Source organism: Apis laboriosa, unplaced genomic scaffold (assembly GCF_014066325.1).
Source record: "Apis laboriosa isolate Shangri-la unplaced genomic scaffold, ASM1406632v1 scaffold25_cov139, whole genome shotgun sequence".
Lineage (NCBI taxonomy): Eukaryota > Metazoa > Arthropoda > Insecta > Hymenoptera > Apidae > Apis > Apis laboriosa.
Genome location: NW_025222552.1, coordinates 1,169,353 through 1,196,459, shown reverse-complemented (window position 1 = coordinate 1,196,459; position 27,107 = coordinate 1,169,353). Strand labels below are relative to the sequence as shown.

At 17.5% G+C, this 27,107-nt stretch overlaps 2 protein-coding genes across 2 annotated transcripts in view; one reads left to right on the top strand and one right to left on the bottom strand.

The window, feature by feature from the left end:
* LOC122713639 (putative phosphatidate phosphatase) overlaps positions 1-24,434 on the top strand; it is a 141,138-nt gene extending 116,704 nt beyond the window's left edge. Inside the window, exon 8 of the mRNA XM_043934274.1 lies at positions 24,239-24,434. Coding sequence (XP_043790209.1) covers positions 24,239-24,322 — 84 coding nt within the window. The 3' untranslated portion in view covers positions 24,323-24,434. The remainder of the gene's footprint in view (positions 1-24,238) is intronic.
* Positions 2,629-27,107, bottom strand: part of LOC122713642 (protein PFC0760c-like) — a 34,029-nt gene continuing 9,550 nt past the window's right edge. The window contains exons 4-7 of the mRNA XM_043934280.1: positions 12,820-13,103; positions 11,803-12,090; positions 10,196-10,486; positions 2,629-2,936 (exon numbers count right to left, since the gene is read on the bottom strand). Of these exons, the coding sequence (XP_043790215.1) occupies positions 2,793-2,936; positions 10,196-10,486; positions 11,803-12,090; positions 12,820-13,103 (1,007 nt within the window). The 3' untranslated portion in view covers positions 2,629-2,792. The remainder of the gene's footprint in view (positions 2,937-10,195; positions 10,487-11,802; positions 12,091-12,819; positions 13,104-27,107) is intronic.

Genomic DNA, 27,107 nt, shown 5'->3' with positions numbered 1-27,107 from the left:
ATTGCAACTTTAAAAATGTGTTTTGTATTTTTATGATAATAATTATTCAGTTATTTTTAACATGGAATGATTCTATAAATCCTTATAAAATGATATAAATATTTATTAAATTATTAAATTATAAATATATTTAAATATACTTAAAATAATCATTATTTTAAATAATTATAATTAAAAGAAAAATATATTCATTTTTATGATATTTTTCAATTTATTTTAAAAATTAAGGATCCAGAAGAAAATCTAACCATGCAATAGATTTTTTTATTAAGAAAAACATCAAAGAAGTTATCAAATTATTTTTCCAATATAAAAACGAAATAGTTTAGCTAAATATACAGCAGTGGTAGCATGGCGGTTGTTTTGTTATGATTTCGATTACACTGCAATTTCTGATTAAATTTAAAAATTTTTTTCAATAAAAAAAAATGATACAGGTTTAAATAAATTTTAATGCATTATAATTTTTTAAAATTATTTTATTAATATATAAATATTAACAGGGTAATGTTAAAAAAATTGATTTACTTATTATTCATATATAAATCTTTTATAAATGTAAGCTCAATTGTTTTAAGTAATGAGATAACATAAAATAGTTTAAATGACGATTACATCGATATTGTAACAAATATTTCAAATTTCGGAATAATTTGCAAATAATTAAAATAAATAAATAAATAAATAAATAAATAAATAAATAAATAATACATATTCATCTAAAATGAAAGTATACAACATTTTAAACCGGTTTATTCTTTCTTCTTTATATAGTCATACATTACTTCGAAGAAATTTTCCATAAAAGAAAGTAAAATAAACAGGTATTTTTAAATTCCCAGTGTAAAAAAAAACAAGAAATGAATAAATGGTATATTTAAAAATATAAGTAAATGATATATTATATTTTTAATTATTATTTAAATATTAAAGAAATAATATGAGATTTAATTTATTAAATATTATATTAAATATTTTACTTTCGATATTTTAACATATTTTTGCATATTATAAGTATTTTTGTATTCTTAAACTTATCATATTCGCATTAATATCCGCAATCTAATAATATAAAATTATTAATATTATCATAATTTTTGTTTTTTTTATCTCTCAATATCATTAAAAAAATTAATGCACAATTTATTTAATTATAATAATTTTAATTATTTCATAATACAGGATCAATAAAATCAAAAATAAAGAAATATATTATTTGTAAAAATAACTTAAAAAGATATCAATATATTTTATATATTGGGATATTTAAGAAGTTAATTACGTTCTTCAACGTTCTAATTCTTAATTATCTAATATCCTTCATATATGATATTCTTTATAATTAAATATCCAGCTATTCCTATGAAAATATTCGATATCTGATTTATTCTAAACATTCCGATATCCATTATGTTAAATTCAATTTTCATTCCATGAATAATATTCCAATTTTGTAAATTCGAAACCACAACAAGAAAATATATTTTCGAGAAACACCATTTACATACACCATTTACATGATAAGAATCATTTTTGTAATTAATTATTATTAATTATATTATAATTAATAATTTAATAGTTCGTTAGTGAAATCGGGTTAATTCTGAAGAATGTGACGAACGTTGGTAATTTATTTATAAATTTAATATATTTAACGATTCGCATATTTTATATGTAAATATATAATATGTATAATTTTATAAACTAACATTTCATTATATAAATATAAAAAAAATGCCAAAGTTCGTTCTGACATCTTTGAATAAATATTAAGAAAGAGAAAATGAGAAGAAAAAAAAAATTAAAATAATATAATATTTTTTTAATAATAAACAAAATTTGTCTTCAATTTTTCAAATTTAATAATGAAAGATAGTTTCTGTAAAATTAATTTTTATAAATGACACAAAAAATTTTCATTCAAAATTTTAATATTTTTTTTTATTTTTTAAAGTTATATTAAAGTTTTTTAAAGTTATATCAAATGAAATTAGCAATCACGTCATGTTTTTGTTGATATATTTTTTAACTTTTAAGTTAACTTTTAATTCTTATTATTTTTATTATACCATTAATTATAATGTCTTTTTTTGTAATTAAATATTAAACTATATAAACATTAGATATTAAACGTGAATATTAAACGTGTATATATTAGATATGTATATTATTAGATTTGTATTAATATTTCAAAATTTATTAATATTTATTAATATTTCAAAATATATAAAATTATGTTACATATTCATATAAATAATGATAATAAATAAACGAATTAATGCAAAATTTTTTTTAATCTGTTTCTAGTTTAATTTTCTTCATTCAAAATTATTTTTATAATATATATTATATTATAAAAATATATATATAATATAATATAAAAAATATATATAATATATAATATATATATATTATATTTATAATATATATTTTTTTAATATACATAGAAACATTTAATTAAACATTTAATTTACTAACATACATAGAAACATTTAATTTACTAAAAACTACAAATTATAAATTACTATACAAAAATTTATAAAATGATCTCAAAAAATTTCAATCAAATTTTAACAATTTAAATATAAATTATATATAAAAGACAACTTTTGTTCGTTATTAAAAATCACAAAAATTTGCTTCTAAGTTTGCTTCGTGTTATTTTATCCTATTAAACGTATTCAACATGACCCGATTTCATTCATTATACAAAGATATATCTAAGACTGTTAAAAAGGGAGATGCGGTTTTATCGAGATGGTTCATTAAGATCGATCGATGTGAAGGAAGATTTAAGCGGCAATTGCTACAGGTGGTTGAAGCATCGACTTTGTGGCGGATGATAATTTCTCTGAGACTAAATGAGCAATGTGGGATGATCTCTTCCAGACAAATTCGCGCGTTCTGTCGTGGTCATCCGCACTCTCCACTCGTACCTAATAATTAACAAATTGTCTTTAAATAAGTTTGGATAAAGATTTAAATTCACTTGGTAGTATCTTTTAATCAATTTTTTTTGCTGGTTATTCGATCAAATTAATTATAATTTTACGATAAGAATGGATTAACATCTGCTGCTTAAATATCTTATTGTTAAGTATTTCGTAAGATTTATGATTAAATAGATTAAATAATGATGAAGTATTAGAAATTTAAACATTAGCTTGATAAATGTAAAATATCGTTATTCTGGAGATTGGATTTGATTTATTATATTTAAACAATTTTGCTCGTTTGATTTTGAAAATTTTATTCATTAAAGTATGTTTATCAGAGTGCTTAAAGGATAAGTGGTATGAATAATAAAATATTTAATTTGAAGAAAGTATAATAATGTAAATATAAATTTTATCTTTAATAAAATTAACAGCATTAATATATAGTAAAGTAATGATAAAAAATAAATAAAAAATAATAATAATTATAATATATAACTAATAATTATTAATATTGTATGTTATAGATACAATATTACATACATATAACATTACATTAAAAATAATAAAAAAAAATATGAAATAAAATTTTTTTGTTCCAATCTTATCAAGATTTTACCAAAAATTACCAAGAAAATCGAATTAAGAATTTAAAAATTCGTTGCATATATATGCAGTTAGATTGCATGATGATATAAGTATAGCGATATGTATAATTAATAATAGATTAATAAGTTTCAATATAAAATATGTTTCCAAAACTTTTACACTTTATAATTTTGTTTGTGAGATCATATTAGCCTTTTTTTGCAATAAAAGTTTATTTTGAATATTTATTTAATTTATTTAACTCAGAAATAGATATTTGAATGTATATCAATAAATTTTTTTAGAATTTTTTACACGATAAATATGCAAAAGTTACATCTGAAGATTTCAGTGTATCATTTAATATAAGAAAATAATATTATTAAAGTTATAATTTACAGTAGAGATTTTGAAAATGTGAATCAATCACATCAAGTATAAGACGTTAATTACACATTCGAATATTTAAAATGTTACAGCATAAATATTAACGAGAATGTAATTTGACAAGCATAGCATATAGCAACGATAACAGAAATTTCAAAATTCTAATGTAATTCATGCAATAAATTATTTTTGATAAAGTATCTTGTTTGCACTTTTTTGAACCTAATAAATCGCAAATATTATTTAGATTATGTAAATATAATAGATGTAGTATATGTATAGTATATGTAGTATAGTATATGTATAGTAGATATATATCATTTGACATTTGACTGTATTTTATTACATTATCTTGGAAATTAAAACAAAAAAAATCTATACTATCCTTATCTTCGTTTTTTTATAAAGAATTATCTCATGCTTATAGATAATTTTTAGTCGCAAACTACATAATTTATCTACATTTCTATCTATTTATCTATATATGTATGTATATAAGAAATCTATTATAGCATCAAAATACAAAATATTCTAAATTATTTTCCATACAAGTTTTTAAGTTTTAGACAGATAGAAATAAAACTGAATAAAAAGTTTTAGACAGGTAGAAATAAAATGTGTAACAAAAAATTAATAAATATATATTAATAAATTATATTACATAAATTAATAAATATATCATCAAAAGTTATACCAAAAATATGAAAACTTGAAAAAAATATTTTACTAAATATCTTATTCAATCAATTTGATACAAAGTTTGTGTTAATATAATATAGAGTAGAATAACTTTAGCATATAGCACTTAGATGGATTTTACAGACCAAAATAAACTAAAAGAATTGGTATATAAAAATATTAGTTAAAGTTTATTTATTAAACAATTAAAGTTATTACATTAGATAGAAACAAAAAGTTTTTATTAAATTCTAATCTCGTTTCGCTTTAATATGAATTTAAATTATTTATAATTTAATGAATAAGTCTTATTTTTGTGTACCAATTTTTTTTTTTGATTTATAAAATTGAAAAATTTTCAAAAATGTCGAATATATTAATATCTTTTACCTTATATATAATTTTGAATATTGGTTCACTTCAGCTAGATAATTTTATAAAATTAAATTCAGATTCATTTCATAAAATAACGTATAAATTACAATGTTGCATATGAAATTAAATGTGTAATAAATTCAGTAGTACATTGACAATATCAAGCATGTATCTATAAAGGCTTTAAGATATCTATAGAATTTATAATAATATATATGCTTTTATCTTCATCAAACATTTATGAATTTTGTTTTATTACATTTAAAAAATTTATTTTTAGACATCTTTTGACAGAGTTTTGTGAAAAAATTTGGAACAGTCAATATAAACATTACAGAATAGAAACTTAATAATTTGATTATTTAATAATAATAAATTAATTTAATAATTAAACTTAATTTCCTAGTTTTTATGTTATTAATATTTTGTTCTAGCAATTAATAATAAAGTGTAATATCTTATACAAAAAAAAGACTTTTTTTGAGTTTGAAAAAGTAATTTTCTTCTAAATGAATTTTAAACAATAATTTTTTTTTATGAAATTTTTGTGTTTAAAAACTTTTACATATACTTTTTACATATTTAATAAAATTGTTTAATATTGATTTTCGTGTAATTTTAAATATTATATATAGAATGGATAATATGCTAAATTTTAGGATATAATTGAACAAATTAACAGAAATTTAATTTAGAAAATTGAAACTAAGGTTCAACTAGAGTTCAAACTCTGTTACAAATGTAATCTTTTTTTTAAATCGGAACGATAAAGTATATCACGCGTCATGCGATCATGCGAGTATTGATTGTAAGACAAGATTAACTAATTATTAATTATTAACTTTTGTACGCAAGAATCTTCTATTAACTAGTTTAAAAATAAAATTTGTATAAATAAGTTTGCAACTATTTTTTTATAATAAAAATAAGAAACGTTAGATTTTATTTATGTATTGCATTTATGTAATAAAAAATGAGATAAATATTCATTATTATCACATAAGAGAAATAAGAATAAAGAGAATATATTTTTTAGAAAATTAGTTTGATTATTGTTTTAAAAATGATTAATTATCTAACCATTTAAAAAATGAAAAAAGTTTTGTTCTTTTATAATTCAATTAAATAATCTTTTTTCATTATTCAATATACCAATATACCTTAAACTTAGAGAAATAGCGAATTTAAAGGAATTAAAATTTATTTTTTTAAATTTTTTATTAATCTTTATCTTAATATTTATAAAATAATACTTTTATTATTTATTCCTTTAATTTTCAATTAAAATAAATTGAAATCTTTTCAATTTCTAAATTATGATTAAAAAATATATTTTATATTAATAAAAAAATTTTTATAAATAAATAATAATTATATGTTATAATTATATGTTATAATTAATAATTATATGTTATAAACATTTATAATGTTACGTTTTTGCTAAATTAATATTCAATTAAATAAAAAAAAATAATAAATTATCAATAAATTATATATTAATAAATTAGTATTAATTAATAATGAATTAATAAATTTAATATTCATATATATTTAAATTGATAAAAATTAATTAAAACAATTTAATGGATTCTAAAAAATTAAAAAAATGTAAATAATTTAAATGATTATTTGGAATAATAAATAGTAATAGATTATCTTAATTGTTTTTGTCTTTTGTTAGTGTTAAATACTTAATAATGAATTCTAATCTTCAATAACTTTTTCGACAACTAAAAAAATTTAAATATTTCAGATGATACTTTGCATATGTGATTAAAAAAAAATTAAAAAAGTTTTTCGTGAAACAAAAAGGAAATTCTTATATCAATGAAAGATATTCAACAAACTAAACTAAACTTAAAATATCAGGAATAGAGATAACCTTAGATATAATATCATTATACTATAATGAAAGTTTGGAAATATTATATAGTATATTTATACTATAATTAAGTAAAGAAGTAATATTCTAATGTTAAAAAGTTAAAATAATAAAATGACCAAGATTTTCTGATTGTAATAATTAAAATTTATTAAGTTTTATAACAAATTAAAAAAATTCATAGATTTAAATTTCATCCAATTAGTATTAATGAAGTAAGAAATTATATGATGAATTTTATAATATTTATAGATATCTAATTGCTTACTAATCTAATTTATTATTTATTAGATTGTGGATTTTTATACAGCCAAAATAAGTTCAAATATTTAATTGTTATGTCAAAAAATATTGTGTTATTAAAAATATGTATATCAAATTATATACTTATATACTATATTAATTATATATAAATTATAATATTTTCAGTAATTTTATTATGTAGATTTATCTATAAGATAAATCTATAAGATATTTTTACTATAAGATTGATCTGTAAGATATATTTTACAAATTTTCTCACGATTTTTTAATAAGTTATATATTAATTATTTTAAATAACAAAAAATTAACTGAACAAGAAAATTTTGACAATTTGACATTTTGACAATTTCATGTAATATATTATTTTTAATATTATATTTCGGCTATATAAAAATCCACAATCTAATAAATAATAAATTAGATTAGTAAGCAATTAGATATCTATAAATATTATAAAATTCATCATATAACTTCTTACTTCATTAATACTAATATAATATAATATATATATACTATATAATATATACTATAGCATATATAATATATACTAATATAATATAATATAATATTATATTATATTATATTTAATATTTATAATTTTTAATATTATATTTTTAATATTATATTTAACTCTTTCTATTACAAATAAACTAATTCAGAATCAATCTAGCTTTCAATATCATATTGTAACTAGAAATTTTATTTATAATATAATTATATTTATTTATAATATTCAATTATTATACAAATAGAATTAATATCATAAGAGAAAATATAAAATATACATTTATATCTTTTATACAAAATATATAAAACATATAAAATATGAAAAATATTGTATATTTGCATAAAAATTCACCATCTAATTATTTAATATCATTATTGAATAATTGATTATATAAATTATATAAATTATATAAATTATATAAATTGTAATATTATATACGATTATATTTTATTATTTATTTCCTTTTTCAATTGTCTGTTTTAAAAATAGCGATAATATGTAGCGATTTATTTATAAAAGTAAATTTGTAAAGTTTTAAATTCAAATTGAAGAAATGAAGTAATATATATAAATATGTGATAAATACATATTAAATAATCAAAAAAATTTTTTTATGATAAAAAATTTAAAATAAAGAATCATTTATAAAAAAACTCGTGTAAGGCTATTTTATGTAATTGTTAAATATTTATGTAATTGTTAGATTTAATTTAAATTATGTAATAGATCATATTACAATAGAATTATATATTTAATTATATACATAATTATATATATAATTATATATATATTTTACAATAGAATTATATATTTTTGCGTATACCATATTATAGGAAATTTATGAAATATTTCGGAAAAAATTATCACAAAATTCATAAATTAAAATTTCTTATTTAATTCTCATTCTCGTGAGATTTTTCTTTTAGATTATTATACAATTATTCATATAAAATTATTTTTATTACTACGTTTTCACATATCTTATATACTTCGTATACTTCATAAATTTTACTAACAAGTGTGTTAGTAAATTAAAATTAAAAAAGATATTGATTTTAATGAAATTTTATAAAATATAATGGATTATACATAGATTAATTTCTTTTTAATAGAATATTCTTTTCAAATAATAAAATTAATCTAAAAATATTTTTTTTTGGTTTTTAAAAAATTTTGTTTATAATTTTGTAATTAAATATTCTTATATTCGAATATTTTATTAATTGAATATTTTATTATCCGAATTATATACTTATATTATATAAGTATTTATATATTCTTTGTTCTTATTGGGAATATTTAAAAAATTAGAAAATGATTAGAATTACAGGATTGATAGAAATATATAATATTGAAAAATTTGAAAACAGCAAGAATAAAAAATTTGCAAAATGTTCCATTAAATAAAAAAAATTAAAGACATTAAAAAAAATTAAAGATTGTGTAATTTGGCAATTCTCTCTAAAGAAAATATGAAATTCCACTTTAAAATTTTATAATAAAAACTGTTTTTTATATCAATTTGTTATAAATATTATTTTTCTTAAAATAAAAAGTCTGAATTCTATTATAAAATTCTTTTATTCCTTATAATTTTTATATGTCTTGTCTTCTTATTAATTCGATAATAGAATATTATACTAATAATTCTTTTATTTGAGTTATATCATATATCTATTTTCATTTAAAAATATCATATAAAAAAAAATATAAATTATTATAAAATTGGTAAATTCAAAAACGATAACAGAGAAGTAAGAACGATGACAAAAAAGATAAATAAGCTGATGGAAATATATAAGTAGTTTTGTTCAGATATATTTATTTGAAAATAATGTGATAATAATCAAGTAACAGAATAGCTAAAAATGGCCAAAGGAAAAAAGCAGTGGAAAAATTACCAAAGTAAATTATAATTAAAAACATGAAAAGAAAGACATGAAATGAAAAAAAAAGAAAGAATTGAAAATATTTTTAAACAATTAAACAATTAAACAATTCTTAGCATATATTTATAGTTTCGAGATGAAACTAGATAAATCAAAACGTGATAATTTAAATAACGTGATAATAATAATTTGCGAAAAAAATAAAAATAATAAAATTTATATAAATATATATAATAGTCTTAGATACAATTTATAATATATATAATAATCTATATATAATAATACTATTATATAGTACATATATTATATAATATATATATTATAATAGTCTTTATTAATAAAAAAAATATTTAACATACATAAAATAATCATTTCTAAGAGAATTTTAACAGATAAAAGTTTACAAACAAAAAATCAGAAAACTAAATTATTATCTTTTTATTATTTATCAACATTAATTTTAAGAAAATATTATTTTAATTTTATGCTTTTTATTTAGATTAGTTAAAAATAAATTAAAATAACTAATTAAAAAGAATTTTTAAATATAAATTAATTAATATTAAATATTAAATTTAATTCTTTTAAATATATACCTATATATTCTTATACCTAAATTTTTGTACATGATTATTATGATTCTTTATCCATACAGTATATTCAAAAAAATACTCGTTGATCAACTTACTTGTTTAGGTTGTAAAACTCGAATGGAATTAAGGGTAGCAGCACCACCATGAAGAATTCGAAGACTCAATTTTCCTGACATTTCTGCAGTGGTTGCAGTCGCGCTTCTCAATTCTTTTTTTGCAGCCTTACCAAATTCCTTTTCGACCTTTAATATAAGAGGACCAAGAGTAAACATCGTTTTGATCATAGTATGATCACTCATCATGTTTACTGACACGTCTCCTGATCTTTTAAGACTTGCAAGTCCATAAAGTGTGGCTTTTGCTTTTGGTTTTTTGGTTTTTTTTGTCTGGAAAATTAAAAGAAATGATATTTAATAATATTATTAATTTATAAAAAATATTATTAAACATATTTTTATTATAATTTTTTTTTAATTAATTTTATAATTTTCATATTTTAATGGTTATGAAATTTATGTTTGTAATAAATATTTTTTAACTTTAATATATATTTTTAAATTTTTTTTAAGTTTTCTACATAAAGTTTTAGCTAAAATAGATACAAAAGTTGGAAAAAATGTCAATTGATACATAAATATATCATTTTATATTAAATGAAACGAAATGAAATAGCAGTGTGATAAAGATAGGAAAACTTAATTAAAAAAAAAGTTAAATTGAGATCAAAAACTTAACTTAAAAAAACTTAAATGTTTATAATTTAATGAATAAATTTCAACCAATAGTTTATCAATTTATATATATCAATTTTTATATTCTTTCGATAATTTATATTCATAAATTTATTACTTAATATTAATATTAATTTTTAATATTTTAAGTCTTTAATGATACTTAGAAGATGAAATAATAATGAATATATAATATAATATTAATATTCTATATATCTCTTAGTAATTATTTTTTATTGTGCTAATAATATTTTAAGAAATTTTGTATAGTATTAGATAATTAAAAAAGTTACTTTGTGTAAAAGAAAAATGCAAAAAGTATAAAAAAAAATTTTAATTGCTAAAATAATTATTCTTACTCTTTTTAATAGAATAGAGAAAAAATGAGAAATATTAATTTTATAAAAATCACAATTTTAAAGTGAAAAACTCTTCTTTAACATTATATTTAGTTTTGGAGATGATTGATTATGTTTAATAAAAGTTATCTATTTGTAATAATCAAAAAAAAAGAAAATTTTCATTCTTGATATTTTTTTTTTTAAATATTTCATGAATTGATATGCATAAAAATGTATAATTCCAAATGTAATCTACTATCATTTAAAACTATCTGTAGAACAGATAAGATTGTACGGTTTTATAAATGGTTCTTTGTTATATTTTTCTTTTATAAAATGAAGAATAGAATATTTTTGGTTGCATAATGTATTTATAAATGTTTTTCATTATTATAATAACTATATGACTAATATTTATAATGAATCTATGTACAAAAATTTCCTTATATACATATAATAAATGGAATGCATATAATAAATGAAATAAATGTTAATAAATAAATAAATATATCAATTTATTTTTAATATATTTTTAAAAGACTGTAAATGCAATAAATAATTCATTCTAGTATATTCTATTTTAATAGTTGAACGATGTTTATATTATTATTAACAAACTATAATTATTACCTTATTTTTGTTGTTATTATTCTGTTTGTTTGTTTTTTTCTGATTCTTTGTTCCACCACGAGTTTTGTTCGATTTTTTGTTAGTTTGATTTATTAAATTGGATACTCGTTTGTTTGTAGATTTTGTATTTTGCATATTTTTTGATTTCTTGATACTTGAGTTAAATACTTGTCTGTTTGTAGTAGTTTCCATATTTGCAAATTCAGATATAGTAGTGCTAGGCTCTTCTTTTTCAATATTTGTAACGGATTGATTGATGATTGTATTTTCAGTGGTTTCCATTGTTTTCTATAAATTAATTCAAATATTTAATTTTTTAATTACTATTTTTTTGATATTGAAGAAAATATGATATATAAATATTTTTTATATTTTATCAAAATAGTAGATATAATTTCAAATAAAAATTCAAAATAAAAAAATTAATTTTTTTATCTTATAATATTTTCAATATACTGGATGTTTTTTAAAATAGATCAGCTATTTCAGATAATTATTTATCTATTATATACATATCTATCTTATCTATTATATTACTATAAATTTTTATATAATAACTTTAAAAATTCAAAAGAATTTAATCTTAGAATAAAAATATTTTTTGAAAATTAATTGTCTTCTAAATAATATCTTGCTTTTATTACAAATACTTATATTAAATATATCAATGTTAGTCAAATAATTTAAAAATATTTAAATATTTAATATATTAAATAGATAATAAATAATAAATACCTAAAAATTAAATTAATAATATTAATTTTTAAAAAGAGAAACATTTAGCTATGTAATAACTGATGTTTAGGTATTTGATTGATTGTATTTTTAATTTCATTTTAATTTTTTTCGAGGATTTCGAAAATGCTTTATATTTCGAATATTAAATTATTTATTATAAATAATAATATATATAGAATAAATATTTAATAAAATAAATATAAAATATTTTTTAATAATCATATTAATGATATCATAATATATATATTACATATACATATACTATAAAATTTATCTTACCTGTATGATTTCGGGAATTTCTTGGATGGTTTTTTCTGTGGATATCACAACTATTCCGAAATTGCTCTTCTTCGTTCCACTTTTGTTATTTTTCTTTGTTTTACTTTTGTTTTTGTGTTTGTTTGATTTCGTTTTAGCACTTGCGTTGGTTAATTTCACAGTAACTGGGTCGTAATTACTGCGCAAGATTTTATTAATCCTTCCTAAAATATTGTCCACGAAACGATTATATTTCGTCACATAAATCGATGATACATCGTTATTTGGTTGTGAATCCATCATGCCTGAAATTTACAATTACACACATATTATTAATGTATAAATTTACATTTACAAACGTAATTTTTTTTTAATTTTGAAAATATCTATTCAAATAAAATATTAAAAGTATTAAATTATCTCTGTTACATCGAAAAGTGAATTTTTTAATTTTAATGTTAAATTTAGACATTACAAATAATTTTTTAAATATAATTTTAAACTAATTAATTATAATTATTTTAATAAAATTTTATATTTAATTAGAAATTTTTTTTTAAAAATAATTTTAATTTTGTAAAATTAGATTATTTCCTTTTTAATATGTATATAATTTATTTTTCAAAAAGTAAAAATCAGAGTTGAATTAATGAATTTTTGTAATTTATTTATTATTATTTAATATAATGTTATTATATAATAAAAAAAGAAATTACAGATTATAAATTAAATTAAGAAATCATAAAACAAAAGATTGTGATTTTAATTATTAACTTATTAATAATTAATTAAAATTCAATTCTTGTTCACATAATTTGAATAACAAAATATGAATATTTTAAAATTTGTATTATAAAAATTCATAGTTAGACATTTATTAAAATCATTTTTGTAAAATATTAAATATTTCACAATATTAAAGTGCTATATATATCCTATATATATATCCTATATATATATAGGAATTCATAATCATGCGTTTATTAGATTAATTAATTAAAATCAAGATATTTGACTTATAAAAATTCTTATCTTTGATCTCATTTTTACAAAAAATTATTATTATATCTTTAATGATATATGTGATATATCTTTAATGATATATGTAATAGACTATAAATTAATGGTAAATCAATGTCATTTCATATTTTCTAGAATTAATTTCTAATTAATTCACCACTTTCAACTATTTAAAAAGCCAATGAATATATAATTCAAAGAATACATTGTAATATTTTCTTTGGAAAGTGTTATAGTATTTATATTGTACTGTATTATAGTATTTTTTATATTTTAAATAATTCAATATACATATCAAAAAACAATGTTAGATTTTATTTTTTAAAATCTATTATAATTCTTATAATAAAAAAAAAAATACTTATTCTTATTTTTGATTTTCTATAACCATAAGGAATATATTATAATTATATAAATATTATAGATACATTAATGTTATATGAATTTTTTATAAGTTTAAATATTAAAGAAATTTTTTTAAAAATTTTTAAATATATTAAATATAATAATAATGAAAAATCATTTTAAAAGTAAATCTTAAAATACTTTAACAATTTTTATATAATTGTATTTATATATTAAAAGTCTATTAAAAATATTTATAAAATATTGAAAATTATTAAGCATTATGAAAACTATTTAAAGATTTATTATGTGAAATAAAAATATAATTTTTAAAAATAAATTACCTGAAGATCTTAAATTTTATTATTTATTTTAAAAAAAAATAATAGTATAATAATAATAATAATATAATATAAATAATAAAATATATTTTTAAAAAATTTTTATATTGAATAAAAAAATAAAAAAATATTGAATAGAATTATATAAATGAAAAACTATATGAAATATTTTAATAATTAAAAAGTACATTTTGCACTGTTACATTTTTTCATATTTTTTATATGATATATTTCAAATATATTTCAAAAATTATATAATATATTTTATTTTAATAATTTATTTCATAAAATAATCATTTATTTTTTTTATATTTCTATTAAAATTATAACTAAGAATTCTAATTTTTATTATATTTTTTCAATATATAAAAATCAAAAACTAAAATGTTATGATAAAGAACATTGTCAATTGAACATGATAAAATAGTTTGCTTTGTCTAAAATATTTCACTGTTTGTTCAATTATATCTTTTTTAAGATTAGATGTTATCAATATTTGCATTGACGTCAAATTTGTATATTTCACCAAACGTGACCCATATTTATATTAAAATATGCACGTGAAATACTTGTGATGTAATAGATGTTGAAACATACTTATTTTTTTTCTTTAATAAATTATTTTCTTCTAAAACTCTTTTAAAGTATAAGTTTTTAAAATATAACATTTAATTTTTTTTATTGCTTTAATTTTTATATTTATATATGTACATATAAATAATTAGAATATTTAAATAAATTATTAAAATAGAAAATTATGAAAAATATAAAAAATTTCATTTTATTAAATATTAAATTTTTTTGTTTATTATGAAAATGCAATGAAAAGATTTATTTTTTTTGTGCATTTTCATGAAATTATAAAAAATAAATATAATAGAAAAAAATAAGATATATATTATAAAAAATAAATATAATAATAAAAAATACTTAAAGATTAACTAATTGAATTATATTTTTTTATTATTTAATATAATGTTATTATATAATAAAAAAAGAAATTACAGATTATAAATTAAATTAAGAAATCATTATTAAGATTAATAGAATTTTATTAAGATTAATAGAAAAAAAATTTTAAATGAAAGTAATACTTTTATTTTTCTTGTTATATCTGATATTTTTTTATTTCCTTTTCTAATTAATTACGAAAATACTATAATTAAATTAATTTAATAAAATATATCTAACAAAATATTTAACAAAACATTAACATTATTGTAAGATGAAATTTCGTTTCACTTATTTTCTTTTTTACATTTTCTATATTTTTTCTTACCTATTTTAAATAATGATATTTGTATTTTAATTAAATTAATATTCGTAATATCTTATATGGTATAAAAAGTATTTTATTAAATTACGATTATCTACAACTTGAAATACGAATTGAATTATTAAATTTAAAAAGAAAAGTTTTATGTATATTAATTAATAAAGAATCAGATCCACATCTACATTAACATTTTCCGAATTATTTTATTATAAATACTATTAATTCTATAAATGAAAATGAATGAAAATAATAAGATAATAGAAAAAGAATTACGAAATTAATCACACAATTTATTACATAATAACAAAATTTATCTGTTATTAATTTCATTGAATAAATTTATCTGTTATTAATCTCATTAATTCATATTTGAAAAAAGAACAAAAATATAAAACAAATTTTTTACATCATTTCTATGATTTAAGTTCTGCTAAAAAAAAACTATATTAATTTTATATTATATAAAATTTTAAAAATCTTTAATATTATTTAATTATCTATATTATCATTGTTTTTATTTTTTGAATTATTGAAATCTATATATATGAAAATAAAAGATTAAAAATTTAATATTATTTATCTTATAATTCTATCTTATAAAAAAAAATATTAAAAAATTAATTGTATAATCTATATTGTTTAATATTCTGTATTATTATTTTTTTTAAATAAATGAACAAAAATTTAATAACATCAATTATTCTTATATTTAAATTTTTATATATATATATATATATATATATAATACTAATAACATTGTAAATTAAAACTTTTTAAAAATAACATTACGCTTATTAAATGAATAATAAAGCATATCGATTTATTTTTCTTCAATTTATATACAATTTCCAGATTAATTTATCCGAAGTAATATCTCTAATACTACACACTCAAGCCAAATTAATGCTATTAATGCTCGAGCAATCGAGCCACTTATATTCGCCGTGAATGATTTTATAAATCTTACGGCTAGCGTTAAGCTATGTGATAAATGGACATGAAAAAAATTTCCGTATGCCGACCTCGATGAATTAAGTTCGAAAGAAAGAGCGACAATGTTAACGGTATATCGGAATCCTACAGCGAAGCCAAACTGGTCTTCGATCTGGGCCACGACCTGCTTCCTACTCACCTACAGACCTATCTAGCCGCATGTAAAATACATATGGGCAACCTTACTCGTGTCCACCTAAAAACTCTCCCCGGTCATTGATCTTGTTCCAGCCACTTTCATCCGAATGAACGAACGATCAGAAATATAGTTACTCTCAAAAGTATTTGAATACTGATGATAATTTTAATTTCTATATTTTATATATTTTATATAAGACAATATCCTATATTAAAATTTCTAAAATAAAAAAAATAAATATTTTATAAATATTTAATAAACAAAATATTGATTGTTGATTGTTGATTGAAATGTTATCTTTCCTAAATTCTCTAATTCGATCCAAATTTATTGGCAATTGAAAAATATAATAAATATAGAGTAAGAATAATTAATAAAAAGGTAATTGAAAAAGTTTTATTATTATTAATATTCTATGTATGCATATATATATATATATATATATATATATATATATATATATATGTATATAGAGTGTTAATTATAAACAATTTTGAAAGTTTAGTTCTAGAAACTAACACAAAATTTGATATTTAAAAATGTCGATTAAGACTTATTTTTTAAATTATAAACAATTTAAGTTTATATTTAAAATATAGTTTATATATAAAATATATAGATAAAGTGAAAAAATGTAAATGAAAAAAAAATATTTTGAATTAATAAATTTGTCTTTGAATACTTTAATATTTTAAATAAATTTTGAATTTGTCTTATAAATTATATTATAATCTGAATAAGAATAACTACACACACGTAGTTGAATCGAGAGTATTTTAAATAAGCATGTGTGAAATTTTTTAGGGATTTAAATTAATGTCAATGGAAATATGATTTATATTATTGTACAACTATAATGAAGAATTTTTAGTACCAATTAATAGTCGAAATTAAATAACAATATATCTCATTCTATCCATTTAAAAACAAAAATTAAAAATTAAAAAAAAAAAAAATGATTAAAAAAATATATTTTTAAAAGATATCATAATGATATTATAATACACTGATAAAATATCAAAATTTAGATAAAATTAAAAATGATGGATAAATAATATAATACAAAGATAAAAAAAAAACGAAAGATAATGACATATAAAAAGAAACATTTTTAAATAAGATATCGAATCACATTCTGATATTAGAGTATTCAAATATTTTAACTATTTTAATAATAGCAGATATATGCTTCTATTTGTTTTAAAAGCAAACATAATTGAAAAGAAATTTTTTTGAAAAGCATAAAAATAAGAAATATTTATTTTGAATTATTTTTATATTATAAAATTTAGAGAAAATTTCAATTATCAATTTTATTAACTTTATAAATTTTTTTTATAAACATGTTAAAATTGATGAGAATATATAAACTATATGTAAAAAGTTAATCAATCAATCAACCAATTAAATTTAACATATAATGTTTACAGAAATATTTAAAAAAAAATAATTAAAAATTTATGAACAAATAATAAAAACTTTAAAATTAATTTTAATTAGAATCTTAAAAAATCTACATATTAAGAAAACAAAATTTTTAATAAATAAATTAAAATAAATTTATTATTCATCAATAATTTCCATTCAGTGGAAATCAATTTCTAAAAAAAAATTAAAAGAAATACATTAATCATTCATTTTGCAATTTAAAAAATACTTTTTTTATAATAATTAATAATAAATGTTACTATAAAAAAATTAATTTAATAAATAATAATACAAAAACTACAAAATTATTTAAGATATCATTACAAACTGTATAAAAATAATAAAAAAATATCTATAAATTTAATATTTTTTTATATATTTCTTTAATTTAATTTATTTAAATATTTGAATATTTTAGCTTAAAATATGTTTAAAATAAATGTTTAAAATAATTTTTAATTAATGTAATATTTTTTTTTAAACTTATCACAGAAATTATCTATATATTTAAAAATTGCAATAAACAATTCATATTTTTGCATCATAAGTAATATGATATTTAATATAATAGAATTCTATTCATATCAACGAACTTATACTCAATATAGTCTTATTAATTAAATCTTAACTGAGCTTTTATTTATATCAATGAAGTTATAGTTAATAATATTGTCTAAATTAATTAAATTTTAATTAAACAATTTTTTAGAATCACTTCGATTGAATCAATAATCAAAGAAGAAAAAAAAAAGAAAAGAAAAAAAAATTCCCCAAAACAAACTAAATTCATTAAAACTTCTTAAATTCCTAAAAAATATCGATGATTAACACATATGATAATTATTCTTTCATAAGAATGATCTCCCATTTCTCTTTCTATATGAAGAAAATCACGTGTCCTATAATCAAAGACAAATGGCAGCCATGACTTTGACTGTGGGTCAGGGTCGTGGACAAGAGAACTCTTTCGCGCTGCTACACACGCTTACATTTAAACTGACTGGATCAATGGCCTCATTTTGTTTAGGACCAAGTGCTCGGTGAAAGCCGAGAAAAAATTTCAACCCAGTCACGCCTTTATTGGATCTCGCACAATCTTATAGAAAGTTAATTGGTTAATTAAAAATTTTGACGCGTTTTTGCGTACCGTTCATTTCGTTTCGATTCGTTTCATTTTATCGTTGGCATTCCTGTCGTCTAAATTGTTTCAAGATTTAATTAGTAATTATAGATGCACCTTTGTTATATATGGATGCACTTCGATTACTGTGATAATTGAATGTATTATTTTATTAGAATGTGTAATAATACAAATTTGTATCGAGGAATTTTCAAATTATTTTAAAATTATTTATTATTTTAAAATTACTTTCTAAAACTATTGAAGAAATAATATATTTTTAAAATAATACGTACAATTTATGAAATATTTTATACAAAAAATTAATTTTGATGAAAATAATTGATTTTTTATATTCAGCATTAAATGTTTATATTGTATTATAATATATAGAAGACTGTTATGAATTTTATATATTTATTATTAGTAAAATCTTGTTCTTACGCAATCTTATAATAATAAATAAAAATTTAAAATCATTTTTTTTATAGTCATATTTTCGATTTATATTATATATATTTCAACAAATGAACCATATTATTATCGTTAATGTTACTATTATATTATTATTCTTGCTAATGTATTATATACTTAATACGATTATTATTGTATTTATTGTTTAATACTTATTTTGAATATTATTTCAAGATAAATTTTCAATTTAAAATAAATGTTATTTCTCCAAATAATTAATTTTATTATTTTGTAAAATATTAGCTTGCTCTAAATTTTTTTAATTGTTCAAATAAAAAATATTATATTGATTTAAATATTTTAAATATCAAACAATAATTAATATTATTAATTTAAAAAATATTATTAATTTAATTTATTAATTTTTAAGTAAGTTATTTGAAATAATTTATTAAATTTTTTTTTAAATATTCTATTGAAATATAAATATTTTTATATCTAATTTTGATAATCTAATAATTTAAATCGTTCTTTATTTTGTAATGTTCAAAAATAATAATATATATTATATAATTATTATATTATATTGTATATAAATGTTTTCTTCAGAAATATGGATTTTATTTAACATTTTCATGAATTGTGAATTATAAAAATGATTAGCATATAAAAAATAGTTCCAAAAATAATTGAAAGTATTTAATTTGAACTATGAAATATAATTTCTTTAGTAACTATATTTAAACTTTGATTTAAATTAAAATGCTCCAGAAATTTAGAAAGCATTAAGAATAATAATCATAATTTTTAAATTATAAATCTTAAAATCTTAAAATCTAAAATTATAAATCTTAATTAAAAAATTTGTAAATAATATTAAAACATTTTTTCTTAAAAAATATTCTATTAATTATGTAACATTTCTTAAAAGAAACAGAACTTTAATAATCTTTATAGATCTTAAATTATCTTCATAAATAATTTAATTAAAAAAAGATTATATGAAAGATTTCCTTAGAAAAAATTAGAAAACTAAAAATTAAATAACTATCCTAGATTTTTTCAATCTTTTTTCATTAAAAAATATTTTAAACTTCTTCTCTTATGTTTCTTGAAATAACATTATAAATGAAATATTTATAAATATTTTATCGATTATTTAAAAATAAATAAATAAATGAATAATAAAAAATTATCATTATAAAATAGCTATAAAATAGTTAATAAGTTGATAAATATTAATTTGTTTTTAATAAAATATATTAAATCATAAAAATTTTATTATAAATCTTAAAATTAAAAAACTTTAAAATTATCTGATAAATAAAATATATATAAATCTATGATAAAAGTTGAAATTAATAAGTATATAAATTATTAAATTAAAATTGTATATGTATTATTTAAGAGACAATCTATTTATAATTATCTAATCTGACATACTTTTTGTAAATAAAGAAATATAAAAAACAATTTAATAAATATTAAACTATTATTTCAGATAAATAAATAAAATTGCAATCTAATAAACTGGCATATTCTTCGAGAATAAATAAACAATTGAAACAATTTACAAAGATATAAAGTTCTAATAATTTTTTTAGCATATTCCAATGTAATGAGTTCTTTATTATAGAAAAGAAAAAAATTAATATTCGTTTCGTATACAGAACAAATAATAGTGCACTGAATACTATGCACAATTATATACATATGTATATACACTTGTATATTGAAATGTCTTACGTATAATATTATGGTACATATAATGGATGTAATTTAGGTTGATGCATGGAATGTTGCATTTCAAATAATATTTCAATCAAGTATAGTTCTCTTTTTCTAAAATATCATACATTTAATAAAAATAATTTATATATATTTAATTAATATGAAAATAAAAAAAGTTATTTTATTAGTTCAGATTTATAAGATTTATAAAATAATTTTCTAATACATTTATTTATTGATTTTGAGCAGATTCTAGATCCTTTTATTATTTTTTCAAATTTATTTTCTTTTTTTTAAATATTCTGTTTTAGTATTATTTCTGAAGTTATAGTAAGAATCATAAGTGATTCAAGATCGAATATTCATATCGCTCGATTATCTGAGAATTAGACATAAATAAGCTTTTTTAAATATTTTTGTTTTTAACAATTTTTACGATGTTTCTTTTAAATTTAGCCTCATATAAATATAAATAATTAGAAAATATTTTAATTATTTATAAAGATTAATCAAATTAATATTTTTTTTGTAAATATTATTGACAATTAATATACGACTTAGAACAAATTTAATTTATAAATATTCACAACAAAACTAAAATTAATGGATATTATTAATTCAAATTCAAATTAGAGAAATGACATTTCACGTAATATTATTATTACCAATAATAATATTACAATAGCATGCAATTAGACAAATAATAAAATTGATCTAATAAAATTGTGTTTAAAATATTAATAATAAATTTTTATTATAAAAAAAAGAAAATTATGATTTGTTCCGTATTTATATTAATGACCAAAAAATTGGAATCATTTTCCCAATTGCAGCAATATTGAATCTTAATTTTGCTATTAATTCGAAATTAATGTTATAAATATCAATAGTTTATTCGAGTTTCATTCAAAAAAATTTTCTGAAATATTTCTAATATAATTTTTTTTTCAATTCATTCATTAAATCATCTAATATTTTATAGAATATTTCAGTATTTTCAAACTTTTGGTCAGTAATATAGCATATGAACAAATATGTTATGTAGGAAAATTACTGTGCACGTGACACATATAATTTATAATATTATATTGTACTGTGACATGTGCATTGAACTGTTAAAACTTTATATTGTGCTTTATAATTAATTACTATAAGGATATGTGTAAAAAAAGCCCAAAGTTTTGTATTACTGTCCAGTATATGTGACTGTCAATCGTCATAAAGCCGTCCACGTGCATCTATTTGTCAAGGATAAGGCAAAGAAATTGCAAGCATGGGCTATACTAATGGCTTCTACGAACGAGTGACAAGCAGGCAAAGGATTCCCATATATACAGTTTAACTATTGTTAACCCTTTGAAGCAATTATATTTGAATTTTAATACGTAGTTAATCTAATGTGAATTTGATTAGTTCATATTCTCAATATATTTTAAATAATTATTAAATATTCAAGATATTAATTATTATTATTAAATATTAATAATTATTTATAATAGTTATTATTTAATAATAAATATTGTATATTTTTATTTATGCATTATCAATTTTCATATTTTCATTATTTTTATATTGAATATTGAATATTTTTATATCAATTTTTGAATATTAAATTTAAATGAAAATTAAGAAAAATTATTATTAAAAATTATTAAAAATTTCGAATAAAATGTTATATTACACAGTTATATTGAGGAATATTTTATTTAATTATGATAAATTTAATTATGATAAATGAATTAAATTGATAATAAATTGGTGTTTTTTAAATAAAGAATTATGCATTCGTGAAAAATATCTTCTAGATTACATATTTTTTAAAATATATATTTCTTTGAAAATATAATAATTTGAGATAATGTATCATATTTTATATTATATTATATTATCGAACTTTTAAAAAAGCTACATTGTTAACAAAAGATAAAAAAAAAATTTATATATTTTATACTAAATATTTCATTGTCAAATATTATCATATGTAAATACTGAAGTTACAAAACTCTGAAAACTTAATCGATTTTAATAATCTTTATATCATTGTATATATATAGATATTTACATATCTACATCTAATATACTAATAACAATTAGATTAAAATATATATAAATGGAATAATAATAGAAATAAAAAATTAATATGAAAATAAAATAATAATCAAAAGATTTAAATAATTATAAACTACTTTAACAAATAATTTTTATTATAATTGATAGATAAAAAAATTATTCTCTATTGTGTAATCTTCATTCATTTATTATCTTGCAAAATATAAAATAAAATTATATAATAAATAAAAATAAATTAAAATAAAATTATATAAATTATTTACCTATAAACTATTTATATTATTTCAAAAAAATTCAATAAATTGAATAAATTATGACATAGAAAAAAATCTAACTTTTTTAAAAAAATTCAAAACTAATCTATGTAATCAAATCTATGTAAACAAAAAAAAAATAATTGCTGCAGAGGGTTAACGAGCTAAGCGACACAACACATCACGCATTAAATGAAGAAAGTAGCTCTAGACTAAATTTAATTCTAATTTTACATTGTTTATAATTAATGTATTATGTAATGAAAAAATGAATATTTATTCTCTTTTCGTTTTCTCCTCTCTATCAAGGGAAACAGGAAAAGAGAAGTTATCCTCTGGATCATGCGTACCTGGACAAATACGGATTTGGTTCAAACACACGGACATTGGTGATAGAAATAAAAAGGCAAAACACAATTTGTTTTTTTTTTTTGTAAAAACAATAAATTATTTGTATTTTTGCAATCCAGAACGGACAATGTCTCTGTACAAGCTTCTTTTCAAACAGAAATGTTACAAACTCTGCATGATAAACGACACCATTACTGGTCTATAATTTTATTTATAAATATTATTCTCACTTCATTTTCATTTAAAATGAAAATTTAAATAAAAATTTTTCATGAATTTCGATAATTTAATAAAAAATCATTTATAAAAAGAAAATAAAGATTTTTTATAATATAAATATAATATAAATATCAAAAGAATTTAATTTCAATTTTAATTTTATATATATGAAAGAAAAAGAAGAATATCAATGAAAAATGCTTGAAAATCAATTATATATAGTAAAAAAAATACGAATGATCAGTTACAGTATTGCTTACCTAGCAAATTATGACATCATTCACTTTATAGCTCTCTTTCTTTCATTCTTATGAAACACACGGAATTTCTCTTTATTTTTCGTTTCGTTTAATGATCAGTCGACAAACGATTCGAGAAAATAAAGAAAATACGTGACGTGAGGTCACCAAGCCAAGATGTTTTCAAATGCTACCTATTCTTTTACACCGCCAAAGTACCTCCATTCCATGTCGGTCAAGAAATATTTAATTTTCTATAAAACATATTTTTTCAAAAAAAAAAGATCTGTCTAATTTGCATTCTTCGTTGCCTCGATTTTCTTATCAGCTTAAAGATTTCATATAAATAAATATAGGAATAAGATTATAAGTACATAAATAATTAAATTCTTTAAAATATTATATAAATATTAAATTCTTTGGAAAGTTTGTAATAAATTTAAAAATTTGAAAATTAATTTTTATCCAACAATATAAAATGTTCAATTTATAAAAAAACCAAGTTATCTTCTTTGGATTTCCAAAATTTAATTGATATTAATATATCAAGTATAAAAAATATCACAAATCATTCAATACAAAAAAAAATATTTAAAAAATATTAATTAATTTTCCAAATAAATATATTATATATATCAATATACAATATGTACGAAACATTTTATGTGTACAATGCGAATAGACAGAGATGTGAGAATACTTTTTTATTGGATAGTCGGAAGAGAGAAAGAAAATAAAGAGAATAAAGTGATGCAGGTACAGATCGAAAGGTACTTTGAATTTTTTGTTCCATTGCATTCCTTTTACTGACTGCCTCATTCAACAGGCTTACACGAGCTTCGAATACTTTGGCCAAAAATGTTTATGTATAATCAATTATAATTCATACTACGTTGCTCGTTTAACAGTTATTGATAGAACATGGTATTGTAAATGGAAGTCGTGCAAGCTCCATTATAAGAACGAGGAACGCGTAATTGGAAGCTACGAGAAGTTGTCGATGTATCGATTTGCCATGCTGTTCGATCACATGTGAATCGCTTCGAGTAGAGGTATTCACGTTAATAAATAGAATAAATACACTATTACTACGTTTACTACTCTAAATTTACTACTACGATTAGGCGGTTCGAATAATTTTTATTTGTAAAATGAGTTTTCAAACCAGTAAAGCAATGATCTAGACAGCATACGACGTTTAAGTTATTTAAATTTGAATATCCCTTTTACGCAATTAAGTTATTATTGTTATCAATAAAATTTTACAAATCGAAAGTTACAAATTACAAATTACAATTATTGAATAATCAGATAACCAAGAAAAATCTAAAAATTCTTTATAATAGGAAAATATATAATAAAATAAAAAATCATTTATTAAACTTTTATATTGTTTATAATAACTGTACTTATCTAATATATTTATCTAATTAAAGTAAATTCAGAAAAATTTTTATTTTCAAAAAAGATTTGTAAGATATTTCTTGTTCAAATATTATTTTTTTTAGCTTATCTTTTGATTATTATGACTTTTATTAAACAAGATTAAATAATTATTTTTAGAATTCATTTAGAATAAAGTTTTGGAAATTTCTGAAATCATGTTTTATAAAAATCCATTTTTTTTCCGTCATAAAAAAAATGATAAATCATATTTGATTATTAATATATTCATATTGCATATAACAGTGACGAATTTAACGATAATAGAACAAATAAAATTTTATAAATAAATTTTATAAATTTCAAATAATTTAATTATCTTCTTTGATATTGAATTATAGAAAAAGAGATATATATATTTATATTTTATAATTTGTAACTTTCTAATTTATTAATATTATCAATTGGTAAATTATTGTGTCAAAAACTCTTGGACATCTCAAAGATATTTGCTACAAAACGTTAAGATAAATTTACAATTTTTAACTTAATCTTTAACTAAATATTCAATACGGTTGATATTTACTTAGAAATAATAATTGTAGAAAAATTTTTATATAAACTAATAAATCAAAATAATAATAAATATATTTTAAATTTTTTAATTTTTTATTAAATTCCCTCTTTAAGATGTTTTAATTTAATACAACATAAGATGTTCCTATACTGTCTAGAAAATAATAAAAAAAAAGGGGGATTTTTGCCGATCATTTTATTATATTATTTTTTAATGATCAACAAAAATTTTCTCAAAATTTTATGTTTATGTTTTTCATCTTTTTGAAAAAAATATTTGATCGTTTCTTTTGAAAAAAAACTTTAAGAAATTCGGAATTTCATTGAAAAAGTATTGAATAATGTGTCGAACAACACCGATGAATTGAAGCTTCTCGACTCGGTGCTTTGTTTCTTTACGAATGAATGCG